General features: G+C 41.9%; 1 protein-coding gene across 1 annotated transcript in view; it reads left to right on the forward strand.

Annotated features, from left to right (window-relative positions):
• Positions 1–3,307: 3,307 nt before the first annotated feature.
• Positions 3,308–27,586, forward strand: part of ephb1 (EPH receptor B1) — a 134,916-nt gene continuing 110,637 nt past the window's right edge. Inside the window, exon 1 of the mRNA XM_002935075.4 lies at positions 3,308–3,810. Within this exon, the coding sequence (XP_002935121.2) occupies positions 3,744–3,810 (67 nt within the window). The 5' untranslated portion in view covers positions 3,308–3,743. The remainder of the gene's footprint in view (positions 3,811–27,586) is intronic.

Genomic DNA, 27,586 nt, shown 5'->3' on the forward strand with positions numbered 1-27,586 from the left:
CAACTGGTGTGTTTGCCTCAGAAAGACTACTATAGTTTATATAAGTAAGCTGCTGTGTAGCCATGGGGGCAGCCATTCAAAGGAGAAAAGGCACAGGTTACTTAGCAGATAACAGATAAATCCCCATTATATGGGGCTTATCTACTAGTTATCTGCTATGTAACCTGTGCCTTTTCTCCTTTTTTCCAGCTTGAATGGCTGCCCCCTTGCTACACAGCAGCTTATTTATAAAGTAGCTTTTCTGTAGCAAAAACACCAGTTTTTTGCAGAGCAACAGCACATTAAATTTTAATTACTTTAAAACACTTTAATTTTTTGATGTTACTGTTCCTTTAACAAAACTAGGTTCCACCATGGCAGGCCTAATAGCCTAGGACCATTGGGAGGAGGGACTTGTTAACGAAGTAGTATGGGTCTCCATTATTTATTATGGTAGCCCTGCCCTCTATTTACATAGTGTGTAAATAATTATTATGATTACAAATATGTCATTAACCCCCCAGGCTTATAATATGTCAACTGACAGAGAATATGACAATTAATAATATATGGGGCAGGGAATGTGCATCAGGCTTGCTGTGTCCCCCCAGTTTTCTTGTACCTTTATATAAGAGGTCTTACGCAATATAAGAAACCCAAATGGGGGAGGCTCAGCTTGTGTCGGTGGGCTTCCTCACTTAGACCATCCCTTGCCCCCAAAGGTCAAATGTATATCTTTCAGTCTATCCACTGTATTAAATTGCACCCCCTGATTCTGCATTGTGTTTGTGACCCCCTTCCCAATAAAATACAACCTACAAGGTAGGTGCCAAGCTATGAATTATGGCCAAAGCTAGGCAGCTAGGCTCACATGTGGGGTGCTATGGCAAATAGCTGGTTGGCTTCATATTTTTATGATTACAAATATGTAATAATGTAATGTAATAATAAGGACTAAAGGGGCACCACTTAGCAGTGCTCCCCTACAACTTTGGCCCTGCTTGATACTCTACCTCTATTTAAGGGGCCACACAAGACCAACCTTTTAAAAGGGAGCCAAAATTGCTTTCAGGCTTTGCAGCAGGTTGCAGAATGTTATTAGGAAAGCCTGGGGAGGGAAACACTAACTCGGGGAGTTCTGCTCAGCCTGGATGTGATTGTGTGGGTTAAATGGCCCGGCAGCTTATGGTGGAAGTTTCTATATCTGCAATCTATGTCCGATTCATTGCTCTGCTTTATCCTGTTAGCGAAGAGTTGTCATTCACAGCCCCTAGATGAAAAACAATTTATCCAAGTGGAACAGAAATGAAAGATTCTTTAAATCCCAGGCAATTCTCTCCCAGAAAAATGCCTCTGTATCGCAGAGAAGAGAAATATAAGATTAGCTTGTTTGAACTGATATACAGCTGGGATCATAAAAACAGTAGAGAGAGTGTAAAGCTTAGAGTACAAAGGGAGTCCCGCCTGGATCTGTGCTGCACACAGAAATAAATGTATTGTATACATGTACAGTATGGGATCTGCAGCCTGCCCTTCCCCAGCTCTGCCTATGCATTGGCAAATCGCTTGCAAATTGTGGTACATTCTGCTTTGGGGGTGCTGCCAATTACCCTGCAATTCACCCCAATGCAAGAGATTCCCCACACAGATGCAGAAAACCAAAGCAGATATGTAAGCATGGGTTTGGTATGACTGCCCTTGTTATAAATGTATTTCCTAAAAGGGCTAAGACTAACTCACACTAAGCCAGAATAAACAAAGAATAATGGTTATCCGACCGATGGGCCCCAGGGCTGAATAAATAGATACGATACTCTGGGCCATACACTTTTGCATTGTTTCATCAATAGGAATATTCAATAGAAACATCAACAAGAAGTAAAGAGCAACAGTAGCTTTTAGAAAACTGATAGACCTTTTCCTGTCAGACAGATAATCCTCAGTCTCCCAAAATATAATATAATGACACCCCTGTGGGGGCTGACATGCTGGGCTGCTGAGGGGTTTATTCTGAATGACACAAAAAGGAAGGAATTAATAACCCCCCCATACCTAATGACCAAAATCTGTCCACGTACCAAGTTCAGAGTTGGGCAAAAGAGGATCAAAAGGGCAAGCAAGATGCACAACTAAAGCACCAAGGATGTATTATATTGTATAACCATGTTTTCAACATATAAATGAGTCTGTCAGCCAGTGATGCCCAAGGATAGAGGTTTGTGGACACATCTGCAGCAAGCACAGACCTTGCCCCATTTTTCCCCAACCTTAGCCAGTTATTCCGTCCTTCCTGCATATTTAAGGGCCCCTGTAACTGTGGGCAAAAAATTGAAGCGTGTGGAGAGATGAAGGTACCCGGTTAAAGAAGGGGGTTCACAGGAAATCAAACAACAGCACCATTTTTCAACTAGGGTTTGTCAGCCTTGGGCCCCCAGGTGTTGCCATACTACAACTCCCAAGCATTTCTCAAATAAATCAGAAATGTAGAAGATGAAATTCAGTAGCATCTGAGCACGCAAGTTTAAAAAACTACAAGTTCCAGCAGCAACCAATGGCTTGCACCGGGGGTAGGACCTGTACTTCTGAAGAAGACAGAATAACCACCCTGATGATCCAATCTATTAGGGTCGCTCAATCCAAAATATAGGACACAAATAAAATACAGATGTCAGGGCTACAATGACAGAGGGCCTTTATGGCTTAACTATTTGTTAACAATCTTTCTCATTTGGCTGCATGACCCTTGGAAGGGTTAAAGTTATTCCTAAATGTACTCACTACTGAAACCCTGCCTGTCCCTGCTGGTTTCTGACTGCTGAAACAATGTATCAGTAGCCTGCTGATTGGCAGACCTGTGAAGAAGCGTGCAAGGCATTGTGGGAAATTGTCGCTGTTAGAAAGCTGACTGATAGAAAATGCTGCTTTTAATTGCAAACTATGTTTACAAACAATTTTATTAAAAAAAAAACACGTGAAAACTGTAAATGTATATTGAAACAAGAATGTAGAATTCCTATTTTATATTTTTTATTAGCCACAATTATATTTCGAGATTACAACTCTTTTTAAAACATAACAAATACCGGACAGCTCATTGCTAGGGCTACAGTCAGGGACTTGGCTAACCGGCTAGCGATACTCGGTTTGCAGTTCCCAATACACACCAATAGATGGCAGTGCCGCTCAAACCAGCGCAGCCGGGAGACTTCCTTTCCTACAGGTCAATGTAAGTAATTTTCTTTCAACAATAGCGGAGGGAGGAGGGGCTCCTATTGATTGGCTGGGGGGTGCGTGTTCCTTGTGTTCTTTGATTGGCTGGGAGGTGTGAGGGGTGTGTGGAAACGCAGACTGGATGGGAGAGGGAGGGGGTACAGCGGGTGAATTTGGAAGCGGGGAGTGTAGGGAGATGCTGGAATGAGAACTTGTCCCCCCCCCCCCTCGCATTTCAGCCTTTGCACCTCCAGTGAGCACTTTGCTAGTGTGAGAGTAGGATAACCCTGTGCCTATGGTGCCTGCAGGCACACACACTGACATGCCTGCCTCCCTGCGCTGCCTCCTGGATGTGCACCTCCAGCCTGGGACCCTAACGATGCTCCGGAGCAAGGGGACATGGGACCTGCCTGCCAAATAAGGAGCTAATGTTACGCTTTCTCTCTGGGACACCCTGACCAATTGCAACTTGCAACTGGATCTCTTCCCTCTTTTCATCTTCATTTTTCCCTTCTTGTTTTCGGGGAGCCTGTGAATACTGTTTGCCTTCTGCCATGGAACTAAATGTGCTGCTGCTACTGTTGTTATGCTCAATTGGGAGCCAAGTTGGAGCTGTGGAAGGTAAGAGACAGCGGGGCCAAGAGACACATGGGGGTGGGGGGGGGCACATGGGGGTTCCTAATGTTTAGAGGATCAGTGAATAGGAATGGGGGGTTATTATATCCTTCTTCTCCTGTCATTTAGATTAAACCCCTTGGCAGCCCAGCATGTCAGCCCCACGGGGATGTATATGGATCATCGTAACCCTCCTGAATTCTATTAGATTGTGAGCTCTTCGCAACTGTCTCAGTGGCTTTGTACATCAGTGCGTAAATTGTAAGCTTGTTACTGGGAATGTTCTGTGCAGATTTGGGCTGTGACGGGGCTGATAGATATATTCCTATTGGGGACACCTGTTAGAGACAGCAAGGTAGGTGAGTTTGGGAAGGTGCCATTCGGGTAGATAATCCAAACCCCCCAAGTGGTTTTGGGGTAGGGAGGAGCCCCCGCAGTAGACGGAAGGAACACAAATAAAAGGACTTATGTCATTTCTAATATATATTAGGGATATTCAGCATGCATAGAAATCAGATTCCCTCTGACTCATAGGGGATTCTGGGAGTAGTAGTTTGACAACAGCTGTAGGGTGTCAGTTTCTGCCTGATTTAAGTTGTATTTTCATCTTTCCTGATTTTGCAGGCCAGTCTTTCTGTATGGCCAGGGACACCCAATTCATTAGCTCGTTAACTCTTTCCCAGCCAGGCACTGCGAATATAGATAGCCCCAGAATTTATAGTCTGATATAGGCCCTGCTGAAGGGGTTAATGGCACACCGAGTGTAGCAGATAGTATTAACTACGCGTTTGGCTAGTTTAGTGATCCAGGCCGAATGATAACAGATGGGGATGTACGAACCAACAGCTTTTTCTGTTTGAAGCCCAAGGAATTTATTAGCTGTTCCTTCAGTCTGAATATAATGTAACCAATTGCAAATTGGGGCTAATCCTAATCCCTAGCAAGATTAGGTGCCCGTGCCATTGGTTTTCAAGCAACTGGACTAATTAAATAGAAGAGGGGCACATTTGCATTTGTGTCTGTTTTTATGTTGCCTTCCTGTATGGCCAGACCGAGTGTGATCATTGGTACAGATGGGCATTGTGGCGAGTGTGTGCTCCAGATGTGTGCTGCTGCTACTGGCCTCCCTGTGCTTGGCTAGCTCCTCACAGGGTACCTGCCTGGGTTGCTAAGCTGCTGTCTCCCATCGCACAAGTCCTCCCTCCATTCACATGGCAGTGCCAAAGGGACAGAGCTGCATTGCGGTGCTGATGGTGTGTGAGTCTCAGGGTGATAGGGATGGACAGGACAGGGCTGGAAGGTGGGAGTTGTAGGGAGGATGAAGTGATATCTGGGCTGTGCCCATGTCTAGCCTGCTGAGCGTGACCAAAGACACTTCGGCTCATAGTGAGCCTCCTTCCCTTGCAGAGACTTTCTGGTGGAGCCGCAGCGCCGTTACAGTGTCCATCAGTGCTGCCCGCTCACAGCTCTGTCTCCTATCTTCCCTGCTGCCCATAATGCTGCCTGCCTTTGTTTTCCCTATCACTTCCCTTAAATCCCATCACCACTCTTCTCCCTGTTTGTCTATTCCATCGGTTCCAAAACCCTACCATATTGGGTATCAGCTACAGAACCTGTATTTTTTCGGAACCAATGGAAAAGAGTAATGGGCTGTAGTTCAACAACCCCTATAGAATTTTCATCGGGAAGAGGATGATGGGAGTAGAAGTTCTATAGCAGCTCGAAAGCTTGGGTGACATCTCTGCTCGATTCATTATTCTCTTCTTCCTGCCCCAACATTTCCTTAAATCCCACCAGCTCCCTCCTTCTCCTTGTTATTCTCATAGCTTTTGGCTCTTCCCTAACATTTCTCCGTGGCCCTTCCCAGCACATCTGTCTTTCCTCTTATATTCTGTCTCCTCTGGCTCCCCTCTTTCCCTGGATTACTATTCTGAGCACTGTCTGCTTTCAGCCGTTCACTAATCATCCTCGGCCTCCCTCCCTCGCTCTCGCTGTGCTGGCTTTTTGTCTAAAAACCTATTTTTTCCTGACAGCAATCAGTCCAACACTTCTCATTTGCTGTGGAGCTTGTACAGTACCTCTGTGCCTCTCCTCAACGCGTTTCTCCCTCGCTGCTCCATTTCCATTCCTATTTCACCCCTGCTGCTTTAATTTTACTAACTACAATCTCACATCTTTTCCCTTGTTATCCTTATCTGACCCTGCATTGTTCTTCTCTCTCGACTCTCCTACTTCTTATAGAATTGGTCAGAGCGCATTCTGCCTTGGAATTTATATAGCATTTAACATGACAGCGTGAGCTTCTCTGGGGGTGCTAGGGATTTGGTGAGAGGCTTTTTTCTGGACATATCCAGAGTGGTGAGCTATATCACAAGGAATTGAACAGATAAATTCTCGGGAGTCTGTCAAAAAGCATGCAAGGACAGGCACTATTTATTTCATTTATGGCACTATATAATTAAATGATTAGGATGATCTTAAATGTAGTGAGGAAAATGCAATGGGCAACATATATTGAGGCAAGAGTTAGTGAGGACTCTGTGGTGAATAAGGGAAAGCGATTCAGTTAGGAAGAGCAAGCAGGCATTTGTATGGGGAGATGGAGCTGAACCAACTCAAGGATTCAAGGAATACCAAGGGAATAATGTCTTGGAGAAGGAATGTCGTTGGTTAATGAAGGGCCTGGGGAAAAATGCCGTCGTATGTGCATGAACACAACTATCCAACCTGCAGCAATCCAGCTGTTAAGTCCAGCTCTATCCAAGAAGTGTAGTTCAATCTCATTTGGACAGCCCTACCAATAAATGTTACTGAGGCTATATTTCCCCACTGTAGAATCCACATTTTCCTCCCAGTCCTGCAGCAGAAGAGATAAGAGGGGCTCAATGACATTTTTTTTACTTTTCATCTGTATACAACAGCTGTTCTGCCGAGACCCTCAAAATTAGCCTGTAGGAACATAAAGGCCATTTGTAGACATTGGGGTGAAGGCAGTGTATGGTTGAAGAGAGGGCACGGGGTACAGGCTTGGGAAAGTGAGATGTGGCAGAGAGATAAGCTCCAAGGGAATGTTAGAAAAGGTAGGGCAGTGCAGTCAGGGATTCCACAGGGTCGTTGTTACTCAGGTGACCAAGCCCTGTATTATCTTGGTTTTACCTAAACAATGGAGGGTGCTGCCTTGTTTTTAATTGCTGATGATGTGCTTGCTGGCTCACTTGCTGTATCCATAGAGGTCCAGGATTAGCGTTTTGGACAATATGGTTTGGCAGAAACCCAAATATAAGAGGGAAAAATATGTAATCTGAGCATGTCTAACTGTTTATTGCTGATCTACAGTTCCTAACCGTTCACCAATAGCTGACTGGGCTTTTATGATCTGTATATGTATATACTCAAAATATATAACAATTGTTTAACAAAAACCTTTATAGGAGCTTCTGTGATGCCAGTTCGCCTCTCTTCAACTCTCCGGTCTGCTTTTTTTTCCCACTTTGGTAAACCTTACACTTTGCAAACGTGATGTTTCTCATCACAGACTGCGTGACAGCCTTACCCAGTCTCTCGCATTGTTCTAGGTGTTTGAGACGATTGTTTCTCCCATACGCATAACAATACAAGGCCTTTACATTTGCCTAATGGAGCAAAAAGCTGCCAAAAGGAAAACCTCCCGCCTTTTGGGTGCTCAGAAAAAGACTGAGGGAAAACAGGCAGTGAGAATGCATTTGAATATGGAATTCAGCAGCACTGAAGGAAAAGTGACTAGCCTCGCATACATACTGTTCTGTTTATCCGCCTTATTTACTATACAGAAATTAGATGTAGGGGAGGCACAGTATGCTTTATACCAACATGTTTGTAGGCTGGACCCCAGGAAAAAGATGATGTCATTCAATCTGGAGCACTTGGACTCATAAAAACCCTTGGAGGGCCACCTCTTCCCATCCACTGCCATCCACTGTTGCAGCCAATAGAAAAGGATCTTTGCCTGGGGAAATGGTGTTTGAGTTCACAATGATAATGTAGATTCTGGAAAGCAGCTGTGGGTTACTACAGCTTCCAGCATCCTTAGCTATATGGCACCTGGTGGACAATGCCACCTGGACGTGGCTGGACAAATATGTATATAAAGAGAATTGCTTGCTTGGTTCCAGGCTTTAGCATCCTTCCCTTATAGCCACCCTAACAGCCAGCTGTATACTGAGAGGCAAGAAACAGTTTGCTAGTAGAGCCACCTCACCAGCATTATAAGGCTTAACAGGCCAATGTGATTACATTGCTGGGCATGTTCCCAAGGGGCCAGGAGAGTTAATAAAATAAAGGTCACGCTTTGCCATTAAGCTTTGGTACGCTAATTTTGGCAATAGGATTTAGAAACAATAAGCTAGAAGGCTATCTGTAAATGTATGAGTATCTACAAAAGCCATTTGTTTAATTGCCCACAATGGATATTGGAGACTCACTGAGCTTGAAAGGAGCCAATTACTTTTGTGGAGCATAGGGACATCCCTAAAATAGTGCTATACTATATAATAATATTATGGGGTCTGTATTTTAGGTAGATAAGTATTTCCAGCCACTCCATTGCTGATGGAAATGACAATGGGAACAAGTAGAAAGGGACCTTTATTTAGATGAAAAAAATTTCAGACAGTGCCTGCCATCCATATTGTATCTCGCCAGGCTGCAGGCAGTGTAGTGACTGGCCGCTCTCTCCGTTTTGTGCCACCATCCATATCAAAACAGCTGCACTCGCACAGACCTGTCTCTCTCTATATGGGTAGTGAGGCTCATGGAATGGAAGCGCAGAGTCTCCCAGACAGATGCGCTCCCCACACATGCCAGATACTGAGAAATGTCTGAAGCACGGCTATGAAATGAAGCAATGGAGACATAAAATGCTTGACTGGGTACATTTGCCAGCACCAGCGATGCTTTGTAGGAGTATGCCTGCTGTAGATATTTACATCCCATAACTCATAGAAACCACACTGTTGCCTCAGGGCACCAATTCACTATACCAGCTAAAGTGCCAACTATATTTTGATACTCTGAGGCTGTGCCTTTACACCCTATTTGTCCTTGGCATGGCGGTGAAACAAGTTACATTAAAATGCAGTTCCTTTCAAGATAAGCCAGATTTTATGCCAGGCATAGAACACAAGCATTGCTCGTAAATACTGGATATATAGACTCAGCCATGACTCCATCTGTGATTACTGTAAGTTCCAGGATGTCGCGTGATGCAACAGTGTTTCCAGTCTTGGTGGCAGTGGATCAGGTCAGTTCTTCCAAGCACCGACCAAATGAAGAGGTTTGCAGTGCTGTTGCATCACGTCACACTTGTTTTGTTGCTTTTCTTATAGCGCAACCCTTTGTGCAGCATTTTTAAAGGGGCACTATACCCCCTTGGGCAACATGAGTTCAGTGTATAGGGCATGTGCTGAATATACTTTACATTACCAGTGCATATTCCCTGCATAATGGACTCCTGTTAATAAAACAGTCACAACGAATGGAGAAGGGAAGGGGTTTTATACTGGTGATCTAATAATCAACACCATAAGGACCAGACATGGAGTAGCTTTTGCTCAACAAATAAGAAAAAAATCCCATAGATTTTTCTAAATTAAAAGTGGAAAAGGATGTTTGCAACATGCCCTGTTCACTGCACTCATGTTGAACAAGAGGGTATACTGCCCCTTTAAGTTACAAGGCACTGACACAATCCGGTGACATTAACGTTAAACCACTTTTCCCCAGCTGATAAAATATTCACTAGACCCTGGATTACACGTTAACTTTGCAAGGATCACTGAAACTAACAGAAAATCCCTGTACGCATTTATACTTAATGAGATCATAGTCTGCGCTTCCAAAATTAGCCATCGTTTTGTTGTTTATTTCTTCATTTATATTTAATATTATAATGTTTTGCTTTTACTTTTCATGGATTTTTGGCCCAAGTCATGTGTTTGCATTATCTAAAGCGTAACTGGAAAAAAATGGACCAAAAACAAATTCCCATTTTTTTCAACCAGAAAATTGTGTCTTTTAGCTTAGAGAGACACAGAGGCAGCACTCCACAAACATGCAGGTTAATTCGACCACAGTGTATGTCTCTCCTCACCTCCTCATCGTTACATTAACTTTTAGTATTTTATAGAATGGCCAATTCTAAGCCACATTTCAATTGGTCTTCATTATTTATTTGTTATAGTTTTTGAATTATTTGCCTCCTTTTTCCAACTCTTTGAAGTTTTTAAATGGGGGTCACTGACCCCAGCAGAGAAAAAATGATAGCTCAGTAAGACTACAATTTTATTGTTATTGTTACTTTTTGTAACTTTCATTACTATTCAGGCCTCTCCTATTCAGAGCAACCAAATAGCTGCTGAGATGCCAAACTGGAGAGCTCCTGAACTGAAAATGAAATACTAAAAAAAACTACAAATAATGAAAACTGTAGACCAATGTAGACTCTCTGCATCATACTAAAAGCTAACTCAAAGGTGAACAACCCCTTTAAGGTGGCCATACACAGGCTAATAAAAGCTGCTGACAGACAGTAGACAGCTTGTTGGCCCGTGTATGGGGCTCTCCAAGGGGCAAAAAAAAATCCCATCAGGGCAAGGAATGCGGTCCTTGATGCAGTCCTTGCCCTGATCCAGCCTGCTTGTACTATATTGTGATCCGATCGTTAGGCCCTTGGACCAGATGGCATATTGGTAAAAGATCTTTATATGTATGGGCACCTATAGTTGTAAGGTACATACTTTGCACATTATAGCAGGTAACACCCAAGGCTTCTGGCTGAACTGAATGTGCTGTGCAGCTGTGACCGATCACTTTCTGACCACCCAAAGTGGCTGATAATGAGTACAAAGGGGCTGCACTAGAACCGTCTCCTTTGGGAGCCACCTCCCGGTGGATCAGCAGTCCTTTGTAAGTCAGGCTTTAACAGATAATAGAATAACTGCAAAGACTAAACAGTTCATCAGAGGCTGAGTCAGTGCTGTGTTGAAGTCTTGAATAGTTGGTTGTGGATAATAAGAGATTAGACTACGGTTCCCAGCACCCCTAGTCATCCATATGTCATAAACACTCATGTGGTCATCTGTAGCAGAGCCCCCTAGCAAGCAAACATGATTTACTAATCATAATCTGAGAGGAAATTCATATTGTCCTGCTGATAAGCTTTCATTAATTGGGAAACACAAGCCTGTTTCTCCCCAGCTGTTAATGGATTACAACTCCCAGCATCCCAGCTCCCTTACGGGGCCAGAAGGAGCTGAACATATTTCTTATAGATGGAAGTCCCAGAAAAGCAGTGAACAACCCATAACCTGTATCCAGGAGGGCAGCGCTAACATCTCTCTAGATAAATCTTTTTTTTCCGTAGAGGGAATCTCATTATATTCCCCTGACACAAATCATGCAGAGCGTCTGGGACTCTTCGGTGTGTCTTAAACATTTCCTGCTGAAATAAATGATTTCCTACAGAGCAAACGAAGGAGAATAAGAAATGGGAAGAGTCGTATATTTCCCACCATCCAAATAAACAGTAAATTGCAGGAAATGGCCATATGTAGAGCTCATGTTAATGGCAAAATTTACTAATGATCCATTAAGTACGTTATACTTCTGAAGCCATACGTTTCATTTCAGTGTCTGTTATGCCTTGATTTATTGTGTTGGTTTCAGCACAACCAAGAATGTTTTCTTTTATACTTTGCACATGATCACTCTAACATCATGGCTTGGCTTTTATAGGCACATTCATTGCCAGACTTGGATAAGGTTGCTGACATAATAAATATCCAAATTTGTTTAAGTTTCATAAGATTCATAGTAGATCCAACTTGTCCTTCTTCGTGAAACAAAGGCTCAGATACTGGATATCTTCTCCTTTAACTCAGATGTTTCCTTTATTATGGTACTAACCTGTGGGTATTTCATTGTAAAAACCCCCTTAAAATTGAGTTTTGGTGATCTATTGAATCACTGCTTTCAGTTGGGGTCTCTATGAAATGACCCCAGTTGAAGGGGGTTATTGGATCAGGTCATACAGTAGATGGACACCTTACTAAGGGACTTTTAAATGGCTTCACCTTTCAAAGGGAAAACGAAGTTTTGACAAGTTGTGTGTAAGGTGCCTGGCTGTGGCTGCCATAGAAGCTGGGGGAGCAGCATCTTGGCTATCTCCAAGGATTGCTATGCAGCCTATGCCACTACGTGTTCTTTGTGACCTGCCTTGTCTGTTTAAGAAATGTAATTCCCTGGTAACTTTGGGCCACGTTAGACTGGCAGGTAGATGAATAACTTTTATTAATAACAGAGGGACCTTCTCCAGGCGTATTTTTCTCTCTGTCTCAATCCATAGTCTTGTACTTCCATTATTTTGCCTTTTCTCCTTCCCTTTTTATATTCCCATCATCACTGGGTGTAGTTTAGTTACTAAGGGCCCATGCGTTCAGTGCTCTTGGAACCTTGCACTGAGCAGTGGGGAATGGAAGTTTATAAAATTCATATTTGTAAAAGCTAAGATACTTTGTAAACAAATGAACCCTCAAACGGAATGATGTTTTTTTTTGCAGGTCAGAAAACATGCTGTATATACAAAGGCAGGAGCGCAGGGAAAGAAAATGTGTTTATACAGGAAATTATTTCCTCGTAGTTAACCATCTGTTAATTAGTAATCAGGTCCACTGGAAGTGGTGCAGTTCTGGGATATAACGCTTTTTGGACAGAGTTCCTAAGCATATTTCTTGTATGGCTGGAAAGGGGCATTGTGGGTGCCCTGGCATTAAATATTTGAGGTGATTAGCCTATTATTTTTTTTAACAATGTAGATCATTTATTGCCAGAAAGAGTTGCTTTTTGATGATGCTATTCAATGGGACAGTGCTTGCCATTTAGAGTCGTTTCCAGTCTATTTAAAATCAGTTGCCCTTTCTAAATGGCACAATCAGCTTGCTTGCCAATTGTCAAACAGCATTCTTGTGCCAACTGTCATTAAAACTATGGATGGATAAAGAGACTCTGAATGGCCCTTAGCAGCCAAAGCGTCTTAAAAATGCCATGGCAGCTTCCAAACCATTTTTAAAGTGGGTTCTAGAAATCCTTGCTGTACGTCTTGTGAGGCTTCCATGCCAGTCTGGTGATGCCAGAGCCATGGCGCCCGCTGGAAGAGCCCATGAATCTATGCAGTTTCTGTATCCTGCAACTCTGACCTATCTCTCTGCACCGGCGTCAATTTCACAGTCACATATGTTATATTTACATCTGGAATTTTCCGATTGCTACATCAAGAAAGATTGGTTGCAAGTCATGTTTAAACATTGCCTTCCCCTCTGTGGATTGAAGGATTGTTTGGCTAAGATTTCTGGCCGGCTAAAGAGAAAGTAGAAATGTCAGGGCAGCTTTGGAGACCTGCATAATGCAGACATCCAGGTCAGATGCTTTTTGGGAGATTTCCTGTGAACTGTTCAAACAAAGTGTATTTATCTTAAGTGTGCACAGACGATCTAGGTGTCTGATGATCCCACGTTCTCTTGCTGAGCAGGAAACATTAAAGGGGTGTAAAAACAGAACGTGTTTTGGCTAGAGCTCTGTGGATATTTTTCTTGGGAGATGGAGAGGAATGTATGAAAAGCCTGAATTAATGGCGAGATGATATTGATCTCTCCTGTATTACTCATTCTCCGTGCTTATTGTGTAAAAGATTGTATATTTCCATCATCTGCAGCAGCTGACAAAGCAACAGTACTTCACAGAATAGAGGTCCAGTACCCCAAAAGCTTCTTTTTGGTAACAGGTTTTATACCCATGGTTCCCGAAACTGTGGGGCTAGCTCTCTAGGGCATCTTGGAGCCGTGGCAGAGGGAGACAGCCTTGCAGAATTTAAAAGGAAATGGAAAGGCTAAAATCACCGGGGGTGCCAAAATGTAAGGCTCCCTCAGTGATTGGAATCACTTATTTGAAACCCCCTGGTGCTCTTATTTTTAGCCTTTCCTTCTCCTTTAAGTTTATTGATGCTAATTAGTCCATAAGCCATCCATAAATGTGGCACAACCAACTCTCTTTGTTCCTCAGCTGCAGAGACAGGGCAATTGCAAAGATAGAGGTTTTCCCTTGTCACTTTGCCTTGCACATCTGGCCTGTACCCAGAGGTTAATATTACCGTAGGGCACCCTGCATGGTATAGTACTGTGCACAATGGAGTGCTGTGTGGGGTGTCTTATTGGTTCGTTCTGTGGGTGCCACTTAATTTTTAAACAATGTAATTACTTATAATGGCAGTTAAACTATCATTATCTCTGCTGTACTAGATCTCTCTCTCTCTGCTGGTTGCCCAGTAAAACTTCTATGTCATGTCTTTGTGTGGAAAGTGTGCCAGCTGGCTTGTGCCTCACATGTATCCGTCCATTCCTCTAGGTCAAAAGAGATGATGGATCTAAGGGCAGGTTGGGATTGTCTTGATTTCCCTTGCGCAGGAAGTGCTCCTTGTTTTTCTTTTCCTCCCCACCTTCCTGACAATGTCTGGATGCACCCGTACTGCCTTTTTCCCCTTGAATTATTGGACAGACGGAGTTGCCCTTTGCACTCTGCTGATTCTTTTTTAACGGTCAGAAAGAGAATTTTCCATTTTTCCATTTCTTGGGTGTGTTGAAGCATTGCTCTGTTTTCTTAGCACAACTAATCTTTCAGCAGTGTTGTACAGTCGGCACAAACACAACACTATTAACCCTGTGCTCTCTGTTTCCACTTGGCATGATGAAGCCATGTGTAGGCACTTAAGTCCTGCCGAAAGTGCAACTATCAAGGGTTTATGTTATCTGTGTTAAATTGCCATTATGACTTTATTTACTTTCTTTAAGGGTTCAAAGGTTTTAAACGCTAGGGGCCCATGTAAATATGCCTACTAGCATATTGGCCCTCTATCACAAGATATCCTTTAGATTCCCCAAAGGCAACAGTGCCCCCAGTGGCACAATTATCGTGTCAGAAATGACCAAATAATTGGTTGGCTTTACCATTTAGCAATAATGTTTAAATGGGCAGTTTCCCAGACATGGGTGTCTCCTTGTTATTATACCCCCCCAACATATTGTTTACAAAAAGCCATGACCAATCAGTAATTCTCATTCAACAACAGCTGAACCTACTTTCTTTAAAGTGACAGCTGAGGCCTCAGCCATAATTATGCCAAAGGATTATGAAATAGTTACAGAGATTTGTCTGACAAAAGGCTGTCATTGATTGGGGGGAAAATGGATTTTATCTGAATTTTAACATCTTGAGGTTTTTTGTTTATCCAGAAAAAAGATATTTTTTAAGGACGACATATTGAGCTTAGAATGTGACAAAGCAAGACAGATGGAAAATTGCCTCTTTTTTTTCTTTTTAATAAAGCGTAGCATCGAAGCTTCATTTTCATGCCATGCTTAATAAACATATTAGTGAAGCTGTGTGGAGGAATTAATTGTGTGCTTGATGGTCATCACCCGACTCGAGCACTCCCACTGGGAATTCAGCTCCAGGAGTAATGACATCAATTGATCAGAGTGTGTTTAATGGAACTGGCCCAAACATAGTAGGAGGGGGCTTTTATATCATGGAGAAGGAGATATATAAATAGGAGAACATTTTATATTGTCTCTTTTTGCCTATAGGAACTTATGAAGCCACTTTCTGTAGTGTTATGGCATGGGTACTATTGGTTCATGTTCAATTATTTTGGGGATATGTACAGGCTGTGTAGTATTTACTCTTTTCTTGAAGGGGTTTCTTGTGTTAAATCATGACGCTTCTGGCTATATTATTATGATACCAAACAGCAGTTTACTCTAATTATATGAGCTTTAACAAGTCCGATCCATTTATCCAACATTGGATAAAGTCTGAATTGTTTTGAGGAATACATTGATGCTGCCCATGTCAAGGTGCTGTATGATTCTGTAAAGACTCTTTGTGTTTCAAAAGGTCTAAATACCAGACAGAGAAAAGGTTTTGATCGATGCAATTTCCTTATGGGGACACTGCTTCTGTTTAGCCTCTCTGATCATATATTTTAGGGTTGCAGTGTATGTTCTGCACATTTGGCAACAGTGTGATCTGTAATGCAGTTTATTAGGGAAGTGTGGTAACAGGATACTAATGCTCCAGAAGTAAAATTCTTATTCTGTAGTAAAAATACACACCACTCCGATTTCTGGGATCGTGGAACCTACAAGAGGCATCAATCAACTAATAATGAACTACTTGAATGCATATTTAAATAAAATGTATAGTGCGACAAAATAAAAGTCACAAAGCTTGTACCTGGTCTATAAGCCACAGTAGGTAGGTAGCACGTACAGATCACAATCTTGAAAGCAAACATCTGTGGGTTACCAGACCTTGGAGGTACAAACTTTTTTATAATATTATTCTATTAGTTTGCTACTGATTTTCCCCCAGCTGACTAGTTTCTGCATTAGCAATAGGTGGCAACCCAAACTATAATTCAAAGTATCCCTGACAGCTGCCACAGCCAACCACTTAGATTTTAAGCTCTTGGGACAGAGTCCTCCTTTCTTCTGTGTCTCTTACCACATGGCATATCATTTCTATATATTTTTACTTATGTATAACAATGTTTGTTCTGTACTGTAGATGGCCTTAAGGTTGCACAGACCTGGCATGAATATTACTTATTATTTAAGTCATATTTTTGCCAAGGGACCTTTGTGAGGCTGGAGGTCCAGGCTTGCTGTAAAACTGGCATTTGTGTGGAAATGTCCAATGTTCTTCTATTGCGCATATCAGTTCCTGCCAGCATTTAAGAAGATTATCCTGGTCACTAGCGTGACTTCCCCATCACATAGTATCTGAGCCAAGTCAAACTTGTGAGGGGAAAAACAGACATCTGGCCTGCTTCAAAGTCATTGTCCGGAACAGAAGGTGAGGCTATTATCCATGGGAATGCGATCATCTTCTCAGTAAAAAGCACAGGGGCTGCGGTTGAAACAAAGGCTAGGAAGCGAGGGTTGGAAACCACCGAGAAACAAATCAATCCTGTATGAACCACAGTTCCCAGAGGGCGCCGACTTTCAGATACCACCTGGCTGCACGTTCCAGATGTGTCTTATGCTCTCTGTGAGGAAGGAACACCCTAACTTGGCTTTGTTGTGCACCTTATATGCAATATACAGACTAGCAGTGTCCACAGATATCTGATCTCCCTGTTACCAGAATCCCAAATGCTAACACCTGAACATTTGTGAGTACTAGTAGGCCGTGGCAGGTGTCTTTTGTTCTGTATTGAGAAATAATTACAAGGCACAAAGCACATTTTAAAGGACACTTGTGTTATATTTCCTGCAACAGAAAGTAAGACAGAAGCTTCTCATGCACACAGAACAATCTTCTCTGCACTTTTGCATTTATATACTTGTGAGATGCCATATTGCTTCTTTCAGATGATTCATCTTCCCATAGACTACTATAAGGCAGCTCCATATCATGGCCATAAATATATTGCAGTGCTCAGTTTGTAGGGAGAATATATCAGCAATTTCTAGCTTTATTTATATTTTAGGAAAATGTGCCTTTGTATATTTGTGTGTTACGCCCATTTACATTAAATATAGCTGAATAACAGATACTAATTTTAAGGGGATTTTGGAACGACTGTATCCCAGGGGCAGTTTGGAGATCATCACCAACTATGCTGCACATTTGGTATTTTGTTATGAAGGCTGCTAACAGACAAAGTGCTATGTGCCAAAGTGCCAGTTGTTCTGAAGCGTTCCAGAAACAATGCTTATAAACAACAGTCCTCCCAATGTACCATTTCCCATTTCTCCCAATGTACCTTTCTCAGTGAAGCCAGTAATCCATTCTAATGAGTAGAGAGTTCCTCTGAAGGCCCAGGTACAGAAGATTAGGAGATTAAGTTGCATTTGGCTGGATTATGTACAGATAAGTATCTCCTTATTGTTGTTCTTCTTCTTACCAGGTTAATCTCCGAGTCACTTTCTCCTGGTAACAACCAGTTGATTTTCATTTCAACATCAAAATAATTTACAGAGAGATTCCTGTATAATGGGGCCCCATAAAACTGATGCTTTTGCGTTTTATTAGCCAGAATGGAGGTGTTTGCTAGAGCAGAACACATTTCACTTTTGGTCTGTAACTTATTTTAATGGGCAACTCCAGATCTGAACCTTAAGGCGCCTTGGAATTATCATTTGGCTTAGTGCAGGCAATATATACAGGGTCTTGTACTCATCATCACCCTAATAAGGCAATGTAATAAGTCATAAGCAGACTAAACAGATTCCCCACCCAGCAAACATGTAAAAGAAAAATGGACAGTTTAGCACAGCTTAATTGATATTGTAATATAAAATAACAAAGCAGAAAGCTCCTCTTAAATGGAAGTACTTACCTTGAGATGGCGGGTGAGGTAGGCTACATGGGCTGATGAGGCTGCTGAGCATTTCTTACTAGTCATACTAGCTCCATGCTATGCAAAATGAGCACAATGGGGGAAAAAATTATTATGTAATATTGTGCCCAGTTTTACTATATATTGGTGAACGTATTAAGATCTGAATGTGGCATGTACAGTGTTTTGGGGGCTCCCATCTTCAGGGAGGAGACCCCAAAATGTTGAGCATGCCACACACTGTTTTACATTAATAGAAATGGTTGTCATTCCCTATCAAATTATCCCTTGCTTGCCTCTATTCAGTTGCAGAGAAAATGACTTCATTGTTAGATGATCCTTGCTTTTATATCGTTTGGCAATGTTTAATATATCAAGTTCAAAGTTAAGGCAAGCAGATTGTTGTTGATTATAATGGAGCATCTGACTTTTTACCTGTTGCTGCACATCTGATCCCTCATTTGAAAGTGGTAGTCGGCTAACACCTGAAAGCCTGCAGGTACAGTATAAATTGAAACCTTATTATCATTACCAGGGGTATATGATCTAAAACAAATTGCAAGGAATTACTTTGGGTGTTTCCTGCCATCTGGATAAGTTAATGCTGTGAAAGTTTCCCACACTGGCATTTTGGCATAATTTTACCATTTTAAATGGTTAAACTGGCCATACACATTCTGATATAATCACACAAAACTGCATTTTGTACGATTTTCAGGCCACGCATGGGCTCAGAATTATCGCCCCAATAATTTTTATACCATGACGATTGGTTGTTTAGATGATTGAACAGGTTAGAACATTTTGGTCTAATGATAAAATCTGCGTATATGTGGTGTATCTGACAATCTGTACAATTGTTGTCCCCAATTATTTGATGTTCAGAACATCCTCCGATTTGTTATTTTTAGGACTTTAGCCTACAATTTCAGTCTGAATGTTAGTTTTAGATTGTTGCATTTAAACATACGATCTATATCCGAGTGTTCGTTGGAAGAAGACTAAAATTTGAACGTGTATGGCTACCTTAAGGAATGCAGCAGAAATTCATAATCTTTAGCAAATGTCACTTTTTATCTCCCCCCTCTGTTGTCTGCCTAAAAAATCCACTGTTATCCTTTCAGTCTATCAGCGATAAAGAAAAAAAAATTCACACAAGTGCAAGTCTATGCCATCTGGAATCTGGTATTCACTTTCTTAAAACTCCCCCAACATCCCTCATCACTAGTACCAAATTATTAGCTCTGCAGACAAGTCTTTTCATTCATTTGTCTGCACTGGCATGCACTGTTATGACAATGTATTGAGTATATAAACTGCCCTATGTGTCCCGACCTGTACAGCTGAGGGCGGAATTTTCCACAGTTACATGCTAATATATGAGATTGTGTCACAGTGGGCTGCTACAGTTGTTGTGTCTCTGTGTCCCATGTGTTTTCTCTGTCTAAAACAGAGATTAACAGTTTTGTAGGAGTTATGTAAGAGAAGTTTGTATAAGGCAAAATACTGGGAGTTGTAAAAGGAATGATAATGCATGTTGTATAAGGGAGGAAGCAAGAAGCTGTATTTGAATGCTATGAGTTAGGGGCTAGGCTTATAAAGGATGAGGCTAGGAGCTATATAAGGGGGAGACTAGAAATTGTGAAAAAGGAAGAAGATATGTTTATAAAGGCTGATGCTATTGTATAATGAAGGAGGATAGGAGACATATATGGGAGGAGATGGCTTATAAAGGATGAGGCTAGGAGTTTTATTTTGGAGGAGGATAGGAGGTGTATAAGGGAGGAGGCTAGGCATAAAGGATATGGCCAGGAGTTGTACAAGAGAGGAGGATAGGAGTTGTATAAGGGAGGAGGCTAGGCTTATTAAGCATGAGGCTAGGAGGTGTGAGAAAGCTAAAAGCTGAGTAAGGATAGATGCTAGGAGGAAAGGAAACTAGAAGTTAAATAAGGCAGCGTGCTAGTATTTGTGTATCTATGGTTGATGACATGCATTGGATGTTATAAGACAGGGTCCAAGTAGACCTCCTCTAGGTCAGCATTTATGGCCTCCAACCTTTCCAGTGGGTCCATGGATTGCATCTTAATGTCAATAAAATAAAACCCATGTATAGTTTTTAAATCTGATTATCAGCCCATCATGTGGAAAAAAAACAAATAGCACTGACCTGTAGAATCTGCAATCTGTGGCTTTCTAGCTGTTACTGGCCTACAGCTCATGGAGTCCCTAATCTACCATACCAATCCAATTATCAGTAATTTATCTGTAATGTAAAATGCCAGGGTAGGGTATACACCCTGAAAAAATAGACCTACAAAAAACCCCTTCTTTGGTAATTATTAGCCTTTTTGTATTCCTATAAAGATGTTTTGATTTTAACTTTGCAGCAAAACCTGCACCTGAATCGTGGGGGGAACATAGTAGAACTGATAAGAAATCAGAGACTGAGCATTTCTCGCAAAACCTGAATGATTGAAAATTGCGCTTGGATAATTGTACATAACACCCCTCCCATAATTTCTGTCGTCAGAACTGGGAACCAGCTGGGCAGAAACTGTCTGAGGCCTAGCTTGCCTCTCTCAAAACTGTCTGGAATAATTGAAAAACACATCTGACCTAGGGGGGACACTGTGTGGCATGTCAAAGGGATTTAGTTGACATAAGCAGTACAGAGCCGGCTTGTGCATGACCTGGAGCTATACAATAGCTCAATATACATGGAAACACCCTTTAACACTCCATTTAGAAGAGAACTTCCTGAGCGGGGAGCAATGTGCGCAGAATTCCCAAAGGTGGATAGCTGCAGGCCTGCTCAATGTCTGTCAGCACTGCTTGCTCTGCACTCGGAGAATTGCGCTTAGGTCAGCTATAATAAGCCACTCTGGCCCGGGAGTTTATAAACCAACAATTACAAACTTGCTTTTATGGAGAGTGATGGAATTAGAATGTTTCAAACAAAGTATTCTCATTACCCGATAAAGTGAAGGCACGTTTAACCCCTTTATCTCCAAGGAAATTAATATTGTAATGCCAAGGAGTAGGGATGTAAGTCACTGTGAGTATGGCCATGGATGAAACCAAACCAAAGCATCACATATTATGTTTCTGTAAATAGCAAGCTGCCCACTTCTTGCTATATGCAATAACCCATGCCCTATCAATGCAGGAATCCTGCAGTACGACTGTATACAAAGGAGCAATAATTTATTTCAGATAATTTGGAAACTTTTGTCTTTAACCTACTGCCTAACTATATCCAAAAACCTCAAAGTCTCCAACCTTTGGGCCTCTTTGTATATATGACCTACTACTTACTGTTGGAGGTTTCTGGGAGTTTTTGCCATCAGTAGCTGGGCGACCACTAAAAGAGAAAACAGACATGGTAGCAGTTATATACAATTACATTCATCATATACATGCATTCCGTTGAGGCTGTTTCAAATTGGCTGTGAAATGTTCCGGGTGAGAAAGATTTAATAACTTGCTTGGATTTCGCTTGCTCACAGAACATCAGGAATGTAAGAGCAAGAGAATAAAAGCAGGCGTAGAAAGGCACCAGGAGGTATTTCATCAGAGTTATTTTTTCCTCTTTAATTCTATAAATTTCTCACAGTGCAGCCAAAACCGGTGTATTCAACACCTCCCACCCACACACACGCACTGCTCAGACGGAGGAGAGGGCCAGGCTGGAATGCAATACTAACAATTTTAACATGAAATATAGACTTGTGATAAGATGAGGGTAAAAAGAGACATTTGAAAGGTGACTGCAACTGCAGTAGAAATAATAAGAGCCTCTGGGAAGGGACTGTGGCTGTGGGGTAGCAGGTATAGTAGGGAGAGATGGTGCCTATAGTAGCAGTGGGATAATAGCCTCTGGGAAGGGACTGTGGCTGTGGGATAGCAGGTATAGTAGGGAGAGATGGTGCCTATAGTAGCAGTGGGATAATAGCCTCTGGGAAGGGACTGTGGCTGTGGGATAGCAGGTATAGTAGGGAGAGATGGTGCCTATAGTATCAGTGGGGGGGATAATAGCCCCTGGGAAGGGACTGTGGCTGTGGGATAGCAGGTATAGTAGGTAGAGATGGTGCCTATAGTAGCAGTGGGATAATAGCCTCTGGGAAGGGACTGTGGCTGTGGGATAGCAGGTATAGTAGGGAGAGATGGTGCCTATAGTAACAGTGGGATAATAGCCTCTGGGAAGGGACTGGGGCTGTGGGATAGCAGGTATAGTAGGGAGAGATGGTGCCTATAGCAGCAGTGGGGGATAATAGCCTCTGGGAAAGGACTGTGACTGTGGCTGTGGGATAGCAGGTATAGTAGGGTGAGATGGTACCTATAGTAGCAGTCGGGGATAATAGCCTCTGGGAAGGGACTGTGGCTGTGGGATAGCAGGTATAGTAGGAAGTAGTCTCTAAGTAGTCATGGGAATAATAACCCCAGGGGTGGGAGAGTCACTGTGGGAAAGCAGGAATAGTTAGATAAGAACTGTCTGTAGCAAAAGCGGACCTATTAGCCTCTGGGGAGGGAGTATAGCTGTGGGATAGCAGGAATAGCAAGGTGATAGCATGGTGCCAGAAGGCATGAGGATAAAAACCAACCTCTACAAAAGGTCTGTTACAGAAAGACACAGGAGATGTAGTAGAAGACCTGTTAATGTGGTATCCACAAACTGTAACAAAATTTGCTTGACAGTTTTGACATGCTTGGGGGTAAGGAGGATGGGACAATAAGGAGGATGCTGAAACAGCAATTTATGCAGCTTATAAGTCCCTGCACTAGATATGTGACACTTGTCATGGTTATAGAAGGGTGATATGGAAATGGTACCTGCAGCAATTAATCAGGAGATTCTGAGACAATAAGTTGGAGATAAATGGAAAAATGAAAAAAATCTCTCTTGCCCAGGGCCTCTCCACCATCAAATTAGCCATCATTTAAATTCTTCTCACAGTTATACGGGGATTTTTTTTAAACCTTGCATTTTTGGCTAATTTCCTTAGCTGAATCATTAATTGGCACTTCTGGACATTGCTAGATCTTATGTGTTCTGACCAAGATCATTTTAGTGTGTTCAGCATCTGCCAACTTGCACTGGTCTCTTCTTTGTCTTGGCCAACTCCCAATCCGCTTCTTCTTTCATATGAATTGTAAGACATCACTGTTGTCTAACTGCTGCCAAACTCCTGTGTCCTTAGTTCTTTGGCACCTTGATGCCAGACTATTAAACGGTTGTAGCCCTCCATTTCAAATGACAAAAATGTAAAACAAAATTAAATAACTCTAATTGTCTTACTGAAAATTGGCCTCTCCTAGCCTCCCATAATAAAAACCAGCCTGGCCTTTCAGTGGTGGAGCTCTACTGCAGTGGTTTCTGTATAACCTAAATAAACATAGGCTCCTACTGGGGGTAGAGGTCAATCCCTCCATCTGTACTGGCTAGTCAGACCTAGTATATGACAAGCCTCCCCAGAGACCCATGACCAGAATAGCTCTGTATTAATTATATAAAGGTTTGACACCTTTTCCAGCTCGACACCTTACCTTTTGCTCAGGCTGGTCGGCACATTACCAAGCCCATTTTCTTTATTGCACATTTATTGCTTGTATTGCTTGCTGCCCTTCCCTGATATTTGCCCATACCTGATATTTGCCCATCCTTGTTGCCTGACTCTGATCTGGGAAGAATAAAGACTAAAATATGTTATCTGTAGAAAAAAAAGAAGGGTAATTATGGCACAGCAGTGAAATTGTTACCTGAAAACAAAGATTCTGGATAAAGGGAACTTCACATTATGGCAACAGTTGTGTGGCAGCCTATCCCTCTAACTTTATTTGCTGGAATCCTAGCCTATTGATATTTTTAGAGTTGCAATTCTAAACCTCTCCCACATCGCCTCAGGGTACATTGGAGCACAACCTGACAAGCAGAAATCTACTCTTGAGTTGCACTAATAATTACTTATCCCAGCCTCCTCCTGTTTTGTGCCTTATAAATCCCTGGTGGATTTATAAAGCTCTATGTTTGACCTGTCTTGCTCGAAAACAGAAGGCTTCACATGGAAGTTCTTTTGACTTATAGAAATAAAATCAAGCCACGTCACTCCCTACATTATGTAAATGGCACAGGAGACAAGTGACATTAGGAATCATTGATGAAGTCTGTGTGGGGCTTGGGGCTTGGGGAAGGGGTCTGTCAGTGTGTTTACCATGAAATGCACAGGGGCCAGAGTGTATCATGAAATACAAAGGAGGCTACAGTGCTATGAAATGCATGGGGCCACTAGGGAGTCATTTATCAATTTGCCCATAGGCAGTAACCCATTGCATCCAATAAAAATGTTGCATTCATTGTTCTACCTGCAGCTGCCTGATAAAAAGCCAATCACTGATTGGTTGCTATGGGTTACTGCCCACGGGCAAATTTGCCCAGTTTTGATAAATGAACCCCATGGGGAGGGGGCATATTGCACCATTAAATGCTGGGGCCAGTGGAACAAGGGGGTGAGGTGAACAGGTAGTGTTACAGTGGTAGGGAGCTCCTGTGGCTTTAAAGTACACAACACCCAGTCTACTAGCCCCATTAAAAAAGGTACAAATTGTGTCTGAGGGGACCAAAACACTGGATGTCAAATAAAAGAACTCCTCAAGTTTATAACAGACTGGAGGGCAGAACCCTTGTTACATAAGTGTATAGAACAGTAACTATCTTAAGCAAAACACTTGTTCTGTGAATTTAGAATTATTAGTGCCGTGTGATATTTCAACTTTTTCAAGATAATTAAAAACATAACTGATTAAAAAAACATGCGGCCATATTAATCTGGAACAGGTGGCTTTGCTAAATCAAACATAGATCCCAGTCATCATCACCCTCCTCCCTTTCCTAATCCTCTATTTAATTTTTAATGGGAGTAACATTCCCCAGATTCCTATGAGTTTATCCTTTCTGTTTAGCCTTGATGACATTTCAGTAAATAGCTCGGTATGGTATTAAACTTAGACATGCCCCAGCCTGTTTTAATAAGAGTCTTCATGGGGTTCCGAGCCTTTCACTAAAATCAGAGCATACTTTAGTTTATGCTGAAAGTGGGCTTATTATTTAATTTTTTTTTTATTTCAGATATATAAGTAATTTAAAAGACAGCAATCCTATTCTTTTTAAATGTTACTCTTATTGTTTCTACTTGACCTGTATGGCAGGATGCCTGGGGTTGTTTGAAGAGAAACAAAGTGGTTACTAGCAATCAGCAGAATAAATGAGCAGGGGGGTTGAGACTGGACATAGGAGCTTCTGCTGCCTGAGGCCATAGACCTGCTATATGTCTGAGCAAAGAGGAACTGAAAACATCAAATCAAAGTGACAGCGTGATTGAGCAGTGAGGTCAGGGAGCATTTATCTTTATAACCTCTTCCTAATTACGGCCATTACCCCTTGGCAGCCTCTGGTTACAGTGATAGCTTGCAAGGTTAGTAGAGACAATTCAGCTCTTATCTACTAAACGTCTATGGGTTCATAGTCTATATGGAAACTGAGCATACACGGCACTTTGTAAGGGTTACTATTCGTTTGTTCGGGGGCTCACAATCCTTCCCGCTGCAAATATATGAAAGAAGCTAATCTATACTTTAATTAGTTCTTGTGCTCACCAAATTAGGCTGTAGGTTCGGGTGCTTATACCCCGCACCCTTCGCACCGAGTTTTTTGTTCTTGTTCTGAAGAATATATATTCTTCAGAACAAGAACAAAAAACTATATCCATATATAAATGCAAAATTCAGGATATTAATTCACCGCTTCCTTCTAATGGCCCGGGTGCCATGCCCCAGACCCACAGCATAGAGAGATTCAATTTCAATATCCAGCACAAAACAGCATGCACTCGTCAGACTCCAGGACAGCGGGTAAAATTCAAAATATGCTTTATTAGTGGTAAAAACCTACAGCGTTTCATGTGACTGCACCTGTATTCATAGGTGCCAATGCCAAGGCAGTGCCCAGACAGTGAGTTTTAACAGGTATATTTTTATTCTGAAGATTCATTCAAGTCATGCTGTTTGCATCTTTTTGTTTCTTATACCTGTAGAAACAGGTGTGCCTTGTATTTCGTTGCTCTGCCTGATTGTTGTGTTTATTGTTATATAGAGCACAATGCCATGGGTATAAGGAGAATTGTGTTTTTATTGCAGGAACTGAACCTATACAGCTATGATTAGGCAGTAGCCAGGTCATTTCCTTTTCTATATTTATTGAGAATTTACAGCAGGATGTCTGCGTTTTTTTGTGGAACAGCTGTTCTTCCCAAGCTTTCCCACTCACCTGGAAGGCTACCCAAGCAGAACCTCTAGGGCTGGTACTACAGCTAGTAGACAGTACATAAGGTTTATTTTTAAGGGACCTTATTGAGTCTTATAGAGACTACACAGGACTTAGGCACCCCATTTTAAGTGTAAGTTGGTAAGCGATTGTTAAGGTAAAAAAGAGTAGCAAACTGAAGTAAATGAAATCTAATGTTTACCCGCGGGGGAATGCACTAGAGCTTTCCGCATGCCAGATTGCCATACACATAGCAGAGACTAGAGGTGGGTGTACTTTATAGCTGAATTGCTGTGAGGCATTTGCCAATGCCTCATTAGATAAAAACAATGTGATTATTCCATGTTCCTGGAAATCATCTTGGGGAAAAGATTACTAGTATAGTGCCCATCACACCCTGTATTTAGCAGGAATAGGAACAAATTTGAATAGATATAATGCAGATGACTCCGTAAGATGAATCCTTAAAACAATGCTAAAAGATTACATTGGCACTTACACTGTACAGCCATGTTTGGGTAAGTATTTGCACCTAAACGGCTAATAAGGAAGTACAAAAAATAGGATGCAACAAAGCTTTTTATTATAACTTACCTCAGGGGTAAAGAGACTTGTAGGGTCTACTTTGTACAAAGTTAAGGCGTCATGTTTTACCATTCCAAGTGTCAGATGGGCATATACCTGCCATCATTAGCACCATCATGATCTTCACTCCACAAGTGAAGGGGCAATCAATTGGCCTGTTTAATGGTCCAAAATGACTGCCTATGTGGCTAATTAAATTTTGGCATCCATAAAGTGGCATTACATTTGTTATGGTTGACATGATAGTCACTTTGTTGCATGGGGTGAGATCAGCTATAGGAATAATACATAGGGTATGGTAATAAAAGTAGAATAGCTTGCATCAGGCCTAGTAATCCATGGCAACCAATATGGTATATCAGACAGGTAATTGCTGCCTGAAGATTGGTTGCTATGGGTTACTAAACCTAGTGCAAATGTTGTGACTTTCATTACAATACCCCATGTAT

This window comes from Xenopus tropicalis, chromosome 5, assembly GCF_000004195.4.
Source record: "Xenopus tropicalis strain Nigerian chromosome 5, UCB_Xtro_10.0, whole genome shotgun sequence".
In the NCBI taxonomy this organism is placed as follows: domain Eukaryota; kingdom Metazoa; phylum Chordata; class Amphibia; order Anura; family Pipidae; genus Xenopus; species Xenopus tropicalis.